General features: G+C 42.0%; 1 protein-coding gene across 1 annotated transcript; it reads right to left on the bottom strand.

The window, feature by feature from the left end:
- Positions 1–4,088: 4,088 nt before the first annotated feature.
- Positions 4,089–8,682, bottom strand: NDUFAF4 (NADH:ubiquinone oxidoreductase complex assembly factor 4). Its single transcript, XM_065889154.1, has 3 exons — positions 8,533–8,682; positions 7,896–7,999; positions 4,089–4,676 (listed from the first exon to the last, which is right to left on the bottom strand). The coding sequence occupies exons 1-3, from the start codon at positions 8,666–8,668 to the stop codon at positions 4,389–4,391; spliced, it is 528 nt and encodes a 175-aa protein (XP_065745226.1). The 5' UTR covers positions 8,669–8,682; the 3' UTR covers positions 4,089–4,388.
- Between the last annotated feature and the right edge of the window lie 3,010 nt (positions 8,683–11,692).

Below are 11,692 nucleotides of genomic sequence, written 5' to 3'. Positions count from 1 at the left end.
TCTCTTCAAAATTTTCTTAGATCCTTTCTTTTTCTCTTCTTCTTCTGGGAACCCTATAATTCGAATGTTGGTGCGTTTAATATTGTCCCAGAGGTCTCTGAGACTGTGCTCAGTTGTTTTCACTCCTTTTTCTTTATTCTGCTCTGTGACAGTTATTTCCACTATTTTGTCTTCCAGGTCTCACTTATCCATTCTTCTTCCTCAGTTATTCTGCTATTGTTTCTTTCTAGAGAATTTTTAATTTCATTTATTGTGTTGTTCATCATTGTTTGTTTGCTCTTTAGTTCTTCTAGGTCCTTGTTAAATGCTTCTTGTATTTTCTCCATTCTATTTCCAAGATTTTGGATCATCTTTACTATCATTAGTCTGAATTCTTTTTCAGGTAGACTGCCTATTTCCTCTTCATCTGTTTGGTCTGGTGCGTTTTTATCTTGCTCCTTCATCTGCTGCGTATTTCTCTGTCTTCTCAAATTGTTTAACTTACTGTGTTTGGGGTCTCCTTTTCCCAGGCTGCAGGTTCGTTAATTCCCAGTTTTCGGTGTCTGCCCCCAGTGGGTGAGGTTGTTTCAGTGGCTTGTGTAGGCTTCCTGGGGGAGGGGACTGGTGCCTGTTTTCTGGTCGGTGGGGCTGGATCTTGTCTTTCTCGTGGGCAGGGCCAAGTCCAGTGATGTGTTTTGGTGTGTCTGTGAACTTAGTATGATTTCAGTAACCTCTCTGCTAATGGGTGGGGTTGTGTTCCTGTCTTGCTAGTTGTTTTGTATGGAGTGTCTAGCACTGGAGCTTGCTGGCCATTGGGTGGGGCTGGGTCTTGGCGTTTAGATGGAGATCTCTGGGAGAGTACTCACCGATTGATATTATGTGGAGCCAGGAGGTCTCTGGTGGATCAATGTCCTGAACTCGGCTCTCCCACCTGAGAGGCTCAGGCCTGCCAGAGCATCAAGACCCTGTCAGTCACATGGCTCAGAGAGAAGGGAGAAGAAAGAAAAAAATAATAAAAAATGGTAAAAATGTTTTTTAATTATTAAAATAAAAATAGAAGAGTGCAACAAAAACAATAAATCCACCAATGATAACAAGCACTAAAAACTAAACTAAGATAAATATAAAAATCAGAAACAAATCAGTCTCAGACAGCAAACCCGAAGTCTACAGTTGCTCCCAAAGTCCACCACCTCAATTTGGGAACATTCATTGTCTACTCAGGTATTCTTCAGATTCAGCGTTCACCATGTTGATTGTGGGGATTTAATCTGCTGCTCCTGAGGCTGCAGGGAGAGATTTCCCTTTCCCTCTTTGTTTGCACAGCTCCTGGGGTTCAGCTTTGGTTTTGGCCCCACCTCTGCATGTAGGCCACCCTCAGGAGTCTGTTCCCTGCTCAGACAGGAGGAGGTTAAGCAGCAGCTGATTAGGGCTCTCTTGCTCACTCAGGCTGGGGAGAGGGAGGGTATGGTAGTCATAATTGGAATGCAGGGAGAGCCTGTCGCAGCAGAGGCCGCCATGACATTTCAACAGCCTGAGGCATGCCGTGTGTTCTCTGGGGAAGTTGTCCCTGAATTATGGGACACTGGCAGTGGCAGACTACACAGGCTCCCAGCGGGGGGCGGGGGGTTGGATACTGACCTGTGCTTGCACACAGGATTCTTGGTGGCAGTGATAGCAGTTCATGCCCTTCTCTGGTGTCCAAGCTGATAGCCATGGCTCCCGCCCATCTCTGGAGCTCACTTAGGCAGTGCTGCGCCTTCTGTGGGAACATGGGGAAGGAATCCCCTCTCCTCGTGCACCCTGAAACAATGGTCTCTTGCCTCTTAGGCAGGTCCAGACTTTTTCCCAGACTCCCTCCCAGCTAGCTGTGGCACACTAGCCCCCTTCAGGCTGTGTTCACGCCGCCAGTCCTCTCCCTGCGCTCTGACCAAAGCCCGAGCCTCAGCTCCCAGCCCCCGCCCGACCCGGCAAGTGAGCAGACAAGCCTCTCAGGCTGGTGAGTGCTGGTCACTGCCATTCCTCTGTGCGGGAATCTCTCCACTTTGCCCTCTGCACCCTTGTTGCTGCGCTCTCCTCCGTGGCTCTGAAGCTTCCCCCCTGCCTGCCCCCTGTCTCTACCAGTGAAGGGGCTTCCCAGTGTGTGGAAGCTTTTCACTCTTCACAGCTCCCTCCCAGAGGTTCAGGTCCCATTCCTATTCTTTTGTCTGTTTTTTTTTTTCCTTTTGCCCTACCCAGGTACATGGGGATTTTCTTGCCTTTTGGGAAGTCTGAGGTCTTTGGCCAGCATTCGGTAGGTGTTCTGTAGGAGTTGTTCCACATGGAGATGTATTTCTGATGTATCTGTGGGGAGGAAGGTGATCTCCACGTCTTACTCCTCTGCCATCTTGAAGGTCCCTCCTCACTTAATTCTCATAATCCCACAGAGAGACAACATAGGAGCGTAAGGTTTTGAAAGTAACCTACAAGGGTTTAAATCCAGGTTCCAATGTTTACTAGGTAATCTTTTAAAAGTTACTTTAGATTTCTGTGCTTCAATTTTCCCTGTAAAATATGGTTAACGGTACTTATCCTCATGCCTATTAAATTTACTTGATCAATGCCTAGTACAGTAACTGCTTTTAAGATGTTAGCAATTACCTGTTTTACAGTTGAGGACATTTCTAACATCACATGGCTAGAGGGACGCTGAGATCTACATCTAGATTTTTCTGAATCTCAACTGCATGCCGTCTGTGACACCACTACTACCCAACACTCTCCTACCTGTAATAAAAAGCAGTAATAGGCCAATGAATGATATGGGAAGTACTTTATTTTATCATGTGACACACATAACAACAGCTATATTTACAGCCGCCTAACCACAGTGTAGATTTGAATAGGGAAGATGGCTCACAAATAGCAGTATTAGTGATTCAAGTACAAGTATTGACCTTTATTTGGTAAAAGAAAACAGTTTTGATAATTGAGTTATCGGAGTTTTAAAATACAATTTTATATTAAGGATTCTTTTTTTCTTAAAAGAACTAGTTTTGAACCACATATAGGTAGGTATAGTTTATTCACATAATGGGACTGCACTTGAATACAGCTTAAAACTTACCCATCTCAGTCAGTTTTTCTCTTCTCAGCATTACAAATGCCTCATTCCATCATCATGCTGAATTCCTCAGCAACTTCCATACCATTTCCAGGGAAATCCCTGGAAAGTAGGGAATGCCTGTCTTCCCTCAGAAAGACACTGATAACCTGGAATTTTTCTTACCACATTCTCTGAATATTCCCACAACTCACACCTTCTACACTTTTGAGATGTATTTTTTGAAAAAAACATACCACTAGGACTTTGAAAGCCTAAATTCTGGGCCTGGCTATGTCATAAACTACAGAATAATCTTAGCTAGGTCATGAAACCTCCCCAGGCTGCTCTTCTCAGTTGGAAAAAAATGAGTCGAATTTGTGCAGTCCTTTGTAGTCCTTTGTTGTCTTATGTATCTTCACAGTAACCCTTTGATTTAATAAGGCAGCACTATACTTTTTATAGAGGAAATTCAATCTCAAAGAGGTTACACAATCTACCCAAAATCCCACAGGTAGTAATATGACAGAGCTCAAGTTACACAATCTCACTTAAGACCCTAGTACTGGCACACACTGTGCTCAGAAGTTTGTTAAATGGATGAAGCAGCAATTTCCCTTCCAGTGATCACACTTTATATTTCTACTTGCTATTTTTTCTCTTCTTTCAACCAGCATTTAAATTAAAAAAAAAATATGTATTTGATCACCAAATTCAATTTACCATAGTTCTCTGATTTATCCACTCTTTAAAATATCCTTGTATTTCTATGCTAAGTCCAGAGAAAAGTTATTTTTTTCAGATAGGTTCCACTATGCCTGTCTCTCTGAAAGTTTTTGAACTTCCCTGTTTGTCAAAGCAGAGACTGCTAAAATTTTAAATACACCAATTCCTGTTTATATTTTTAAAAAGTTATTTCGTACATGAACTAACCACCAAAATTGGAAGGTGAAGCTTTGAATGTTAAACGAGGGATTCAGGACATTTCCCAAGAGGTTATATATCAATTTAAAAGCTGATGATATGATTTGCCTAAAGTATGATAACTCTTTTATTTATAATAAATTTATACATGTGCTGATTAGTCATGCTAATAAGTTATTGCATAAGAACATATGCCTAAACCAAATTAAAGTTTAAAAGAGAAAAAAATTAATTCTAACAGCAATCCTGAAAATTCAGCAGAGCTCAATAAATAGCATGCTCTCACAAGGAGGGAGCTTAACACATTTGGTAATTTAATATAATTTAATATGCTAAAAATGAGAAAATAAACAGGGTACAGGGATGCAGAGTAAATAAAGGAAAAGTTATTTCAAGATTCTCTTCATTTTGATTGTATTGCTTTCTTGCCTTCAGGGGGTAAGATTTTGACTTCAAAAGTAACGAAATATTTGAGAAGGGAATTTACATCTTGCTGTTCTAGATGGTATTCTTCAGCTATTTTCTCAGCAGTCCATGTGTCTGGATAAAGTTTATGATTATTGAGAAGTGTCAGTGCCTCTACAATGGAAATTTTGCCTTTGGGAATGTTATTAACATTCATCATGTCAGAATGATGGTCTTTTGGCAACCTGAACTCCTTTGGCTTCTGAGGTGTTCCAGCATCCTTTACCTAGTATCAAGAAACAAAAACCAAAAAATAAGCTTTCAAGATGAGAGCAAGGATTTGACATCTACTTTCATGATTCTAGAATCTCTATTATTCTTCTTCAAATAAATACTACCCATGATTTTCTAAACTATATTTTCTCATTATAATGAGTCATAGTTCAATGGCACTTTTGCCATATCACTGTTTCATAACCATAAGCCAATCATTAGAAAATTTAGGTAGTTCTAGAAAATAATAATCAAATGTATACCATCCACTTACTACATTATTTCATATATATTAAAAGAACAACAATAATGCACTGATTAGAAAAGATAAAAAACTGCTTTAGAAGGGCAGGATTCTGATGCTGCTCTAACGGCATACCTGATAATCTCCATTCTGTTTCCTAGTTTTGTATTTCATATTCAGTGCCTCCAAACACCTTGAATGAATTCAAATATTGCTAGAGATCTTGCCTCTTCAGAGAAAATAAACTAATGCCTCTAAGACCGCAATAAATATAAGTAAAACTACCTATAACACCCATTCTTTCCATCTGTCTGTCCTGCCCAAGCTTAACCCTTGCATTTGTGCTCTGTATTCCATTCCTCTATCAGCTACACCAACCATCCCTCTTTACCTTTCCTTTCAAAGGCACCCTGCCTATTACTGCTGTTTGGTCAAAATATGAAAATGCTGTAGTCACCAAATTTTACAAACACCCACCAAACCCAAAACCAACACTTTTTTTATGACCAGTTTCCTTCTTTTTAGTTCAACTTTAAAAGAGATACTTGTGATCTCAAATCCAGAAGATTAGATCTGCATCCAGAGGACACTTTTCAGGCTTTATCTGAACTCACTACAGCACCTGACATTGCTGACCACTCCCATGGACCCACAACTATCTTTCCTTTGGTTTCCATACCACACCTTTCCTAGTTTTCCATCTGTCTCTGTAGTGGTTCCTTCTGTTTCCTTTGTGGACTATTTCCCTTCAGATGCCCCGTAAATGTTAGTGTGCACCAAGTTCTAGCCCAGGCTGTCTTCTCACTCTACACATTCCTCCCAAGCAATCCCACACACACCCTTATTATTATTATCTACGTGTTAATGACTCTTGAATGTGATCTCAAACCTCGACCTTCCTCCTGACTTCCAGATCCAAATTCCCAAATGACAAATGACATCTTTACTTGGATAATCTATAAGCACATCAAAATCAACATGTCTAAAACTGAACTTATCCCTTTCCTCTGAAAATCCGATACTATCCCCATATCCACTAGCTCGGTGACCATTACCACCCACCTCCCATATCCCACTCCAAAACCCAGAGCTTCTCTTACGTGATACCTTACATCTCCCCCTCTCTCTCATTACAGGCAATCAACGACCAAATCCTGCTGATACTACCAAAGTCCCTCTCAAACCCGTTCACTTCTCTCCCAGTCACTAAATCACCCTTGTCCAAGCCAACGTCTCTTACAGGAACTACTGCAAAACCCTGGTCTCCTCTAACTAGATAAAATGCATTTCGTTCCTTCCCAGCCCACTCTCAAAACTGTCCCCAGAATGAAGCAAATCTGATGTCACTGTTCGACAGGAAACTCTTCAATGATTTCCCACTGCACTCAGGATAAAACCCAAATTCCTTAGCAAGACAAATCAGGATCTTCATGATCTGGCCCCTGTTACTCTCTACCCCACCTCATTTCTCCCAAATGCATCCCTCATACTTTCTCCTAACTGTACTGAACTCTAAAGGCATCACACTCTCTCCTACCTTCATACTGTAACTCTGGCCTGAGATACTCCTAACAACTTCTTCACTTTCCACTGATGTCCAGGGACATCACAAATCATTAAGAAAATTATGAACTGCCCAAAAGAAAAAAACGTACAAAGAACATAAATAGGCACTTCAACCTTTTCTTCATTATCACTCTGCATGAGTCTTTTCAGGCTTTTCCTAATACCCACCCCCAAGAAATTTTAATACCACTGTATGTATCCTATGTATTATAACTACATTTCTGTGTTTTATACATAAGAAGTGTTCAATGTTTTTTGCTCCCCAAGAGCCAATTTTCGAATGAATAAGTACATGTGAGAGAAACAATACTTAGAAGTATTATCTAACTCCTGCCTAAAAATAACATAAAGAACGTGAACATCAACCCCATACATATATTTCTTATGAGTATATGGTGATAATTGAACTCTATAACTGCTATTGTGTGCAAAAATTTACATACCTTATTGTACATGAGTTTTATATCTCTTCTCTAGTGAAAATCATACTAATAACTTTATCTGTGCAAACCGTCTATTGCCTATCTACAGAGACAAGCAGAGAATTTTAGAATGGAAAGATAGGAATTGTCACTGGCAATTCCCTCTCCTTCAATCAAACTCTTCCTCCTACTTAGATCCTTCCTGCCCCACAAACTCATCTGGTTAACTCCCACCCATCCTTCAGGCCTGAGTTTGAATGTCTCTTCCTCAGAAACCATCCCTGATCCTTCAGTCTCAAAAAAGTCCCTCTGATATGCTCACTGTGCCTATATTTTTCCTTCAGAGAATTAGTAACTATGTACCTATGGTTGCTCATCTGTTTAATGCCTGTGTCCCTCACAACACTATAAGCACCGTGAAATCAAGGACTAGAGATGTTTTGTTCTTCTCTGTATGCAAAGCACTTGTACCTGGCACTTACATACAGGTTCCCGTTCCCAGTGTATTCTGTGATCTCCCTATCTTTACGTATTCTATCTTAATAATATTCTTAAAAAACAAAATTAAAAAAAATCAAGCACCAACAACACAACACTAAAGGAATCTCTGATATTAAAACATACCTCAATCCACTGAAGTATGAGAAAATAGTATTAAAGCCCTCCCTTGGTCATTCCAATGACAATCACTAGAAGTACCTTACCAAATCTTACAAATTCTGAAATAATACCAAATAATTCACCAAGTTGCACACAATCAATACTTTCACAAGTCTTTTAGAATTTCGGAAAATATCCAATGAACGGAGGCGTATGTGTCTGGCTTAGACTGCTGTACTTCAACTTTGCCAATGCTCTGCATTCTGGTCAGAAGCACACTGACAGTTTTACACTTGCAGAGCGCTCACTCTTTTTTACTATTTGCCACACTTCTCTTGGTCATTCTCCTGGAGCCCCAAAGGGTTAAATTATGTATTTACTCAATTAAAACACACATTACCTGAACAAAAGACACGGGATCTTTGGAATCGACATACACATCTTTTAGTAATGACAGCAGTTTGTCATCTTTTCTAGCAATTTCTCCCTTAATTTCTGGATGGCCTAAGGAAAGAAAAAGAATGTCGCAATATTTAAAGCCAAAGAAAGTTTCCTCTAAGACCCTAAACACTTAACACAAGACAGTCACTTTTAACTTTTTGCTTAATCAACAAGCACTACAACACTACAGAACATGTTTTAAGTGTAACTCAAAATGCTAGGTCAAGCTCGGTGTCTATCAATCTGTGAAGACATCTAGAGAGTTCTCTTGCACACGATCCCTTCTGATTTTGATTCCCTGTATCAAGCCACTGAGCATTAAAGACAAAAGCCGGGGAGGGCGGGGGCAGCGGGGGCACAAGCTAACACCTCCAGGACTACGAAGTAGGCAGAGCTGCCGCCTCCACCGCGAGCGCGAGGGGACTGTCTCAATGTCACCGGCCTGGTGGCTCCCCCTTCCCGCGCTCGGCTGACCCGAGTGACTGCAGCCGACCCCGGTCACCCCCACCACTGGACGGAGGTCCACGGGCGTGGAACAGCCCAGCCCGCACAGGGAGCCCGCACCGCGAGGCCCCACGCGCCCTGGCACCACTTACTGCTCATCTGCTCTCGCAGGAGGTTCTTGGTGGAGGGGTGCCTCGGAGCGGGGGAGGGCTTCATCCTGCTGATTTCCCGTTCCGCCCGGTTCTCTAGGTTGAAATTCCTGATTGCGCGAGTCACCGCAGCCCCCATCTCTTCATAACATGATGCCCTTAAATTCACACCACACGTGGTTAAACACCGGCCCGGGCAACCTCCGGGACGCACCGGAGCGTGAGCATGTCTGGGGTCGCTCTGGCCGCGCGCCGGAAAGCGGACGCTGATTGCGCGCCGTTCGCCCCCCAGCGGTCGGGAGGGCGCATGCAGCGTCTCCGCCCAGAGTATCTCAAAGGGAGCGCGACTTCCTCCGGGGCGTGGATGTGCTCCCCCCTGTGGCCGCTTCCGGCGAGATGGGGCGGGACTTAAGGTTCGGACACACGATGGCTCACCTCTCCGGAGACTGGTGGAGTCGGGCGGGAAGTTTTAAAGCAGTTTCACGTCGGGCCTCACCCCAGATTTTCTGATTTAATTCCTCCCAAGTGAGTCCCGGCATTGGTTCAAGCTTCCCTCGTGATTCCAAAGTTGCGGGCTGAGAAAGTCTAAGCAAATTGACCTTGAAGTCCTTTCACAGGTCAGTGCAACCAAAGAGGAAGCCAGTAAAAATGGAACTAATGGCACCAGGGTGACGGAAGATTCTAAAATGGCCCTTTCCTGCTTTTGTGAAAGGAAATAATGAAAGTTTAATCATTCTCCATGAATATTTGTTCTGTCACTCTTTTATTTAAATGTGCCTTATTTTCCTGTCCCCTTACCTGATGAGTTTGAATCTGAGCCGTGTTCTCTTTTTCCATAATCTTTTACATCCCTCTCTCATAACCCATTTGATCTAATTGTATCGATTTCCGTTATGCTGACCTTTCCCTTCTCTTTGTGTATTTTTGATACTAATTTGTGTTATATCTCCATACTATTAAGTACTGAGTCACCACGTCATTCCCTAGCCTATTTCTCCTTTATTCTGCTTTCCTCATTCTTTTTAAGCCAGGGAGACCTCCTTTAACTTAATGAAAGGAACAGACAATAGGAAAAAAACAAACATAAAAAGCAAGTGCTGTACATATTTCCTTTCTCTTTCTCTCTGTCTCACTCCCTCTTTCCCTCTCTCCCTCTTTCCCTCTCTCCCTCTTCCTCCTCCTGTTTCTGAATGGATTATTGTGTTGCTGCTTTTCTTTAAGATTCTTTAGAAATACTGTCATTAATCCATGATCAAAGAACCCACTAGGAAGTAGCACAGTTTCCAAAGGTTACAGTAGTTTTCAGACTGTGGCTGCAAGATCTGTTTTTAGTGTTCTCAGCTCTCCTTAGTGAAATGAAGGTGGCCTCGGCCTGCAGCGGCTTGAAGCAGGGTTTCAGTTCCTGGCCAGTGATTGAGGTCTGGTTGTGGCAGTGAGAGCACCGAATCCTAGCCACTAGACCAGTGGTCAGTGACAAGGCCCTGGTTCTACAGCTTTGCAGAAAAAGAATTCCCACAAAGATGGAAAGTAGTGAAACAAAGTATTTATTAGGAGAAAAAAAGAGTACAGTACATGTGGATAGACACACGGGTGGGTTCAGAGAGGGTCGCACCCTCGTGGCAGTTTGAATCACTTTTATGGGGCATTTGTTCCGGGTTTCCTTTGACCAATCATTCTGATTTGCCTGGTTCAAAGTCCGTATTTGGTATATCTCAGGATCTTCCCATGTGTGCACACACATCTCTTAGCCAAGATGGATTCTACCGAAGAGGCATATGGATAGACAACATCACCTGGCATCACTCCCCTTCTGACCTCCAAGGAGCCTTTCTATGCATGTGTAGTCGGGGAGGTCTCCTGACTTTGAGAATGAGGAATATGTGGTCTCATGTTCTACCTGGGCAGGTCCCAGCCTCCTCTCTCAATTGTCCTGTTATTCTTGTCTCAGAGTATCAGTCCACAGGAACGAGCTCAAACCATTTGCCCTGGGGGCCCATCTACCTCCTGCCTCAAAGTTAAAAGCAATGAAATAATTGATGTAAAGATAATTGAATTGAGGTAATAATTTTTAAAAAGAATCTTGAAGTAAAGAAAGGGGGCATTTTATTTAAAGAAAAATAAGGTAATTATTATATATAATAATAATAGCAAAAGTTTTATAAGGAACATAGCTTCCACCATTGATTATCATGAAATGTTTTTAACTGGAATTGGTAGTTGGAATTTATAGAGGCTAAAACCAGTGTTCTCTGGTAGAGTTAGTTGGAAAGTTGTCCTGAAGGTGGCAGGCTGCTCCAAGATTTCCATCTTTGAGACAAGCATGCCTATAACTAAGTGCTTTATAGCACAGGTATTCATATTTCTATGTATACCAATACATTTTCGTTTGCCTCATGTATCCATGTGTTTCAGCAATTATGGTAGCAATTCCATTCACTGCCTGTTAAAATATGTTAAAAGTGAAAAACTCATTTTCATAGAAATTCCACTATACTTCTGGCAGCATGAAAAAGTAATGTGAGACAGAAGTTACAGGAAGTGTAGGGGGCTATGGGAACTACCACATGAAAGAATTCCTAGAATTCCCACATTTAAGTAGAATTTGGATTCAATATATAAAGGATCATCCAACCTGGGCCAGCTGCTTTGCCAAGTCCTGACCTGTTCAAGCCCTCAAATTGCAGAACAGAAGGCAGAGGTACGTCACCAGAAATGCACAATTGGCTGTCACCCCTTGGGAATCATCAGGAAATAAAACCTGAATCACAAATGCATAATTCCAGTTCTTCTTGTCAGATATGCAAATTAACATGAAGTCTGAACTCAGAACTCTCCCTGTGTTTATTTTAGGGTTGAAGTCAGGTCCCCAAGGAAAGTATAACTAGGATGATGCTCAGAATTAAGCATCTCTCTGTATGGTGTATGATGGGTATGTATTGCTGAATATCCTAGTGTACCAATGAAAAAACCCAGGGCCTTGCCAACACAATAGAATGTAAACTCTATGAGGATAGGAATTATCGTCTGTTTTGTTCACTGCTGTCTGCATCTCATTGAACAGTGCCTGGTACATAATAGGTACTAAACAAATGTCAGATAAATATTAAATGAACCCAAAGACGAGAAGGGCCCCTGAGCTGGATGGAGTCTAGGCCCTAGACAG

Source organism: Phocoena phocoena, chromosome 12 (assembly GCF_963924675.1).
Source record: "Phocoena phocoena chromosome 12, mPhoPho1.1, whole genome shotgun sequence".
Lineage (NCBI taxonomy): Eukaryota > Metazoa > Chordata > Mammalia > Artiodactyla > Phocoenidae > Phocoena > Phocoena phocoena.
Note: the sequence above shows the minus strand (reverse complement) of the source record. Positions and strands in the feature narration are given on the sequence as shown.

Excerpts from the sequence above, each read along its gene's own strand:
- NDUFAF4 (XM_065889154.1), bottom strand. The coding sequence starts at position 8,668 with ATGGGGGCTGCGGTGACTCGCGCAATCAGGAATTTCAACCTAGAGAAC. Across the intron at positions 8,000-8,532 it reads CCTGCGAGAGCAGATGAGCA|GCCATCCAGAAATTAAGGGA; the intron begins GTAAGTGGTGCC and ends TTCTTTCCTTAG. Across the intron at positions 4,677-7,895 it reads ATCCCGTGTCTTTTGTTCAG|GTAAAGGATGCTGGAACACC; the intron begins GTAATGTGTGTT and ends TCTTGATACTAG.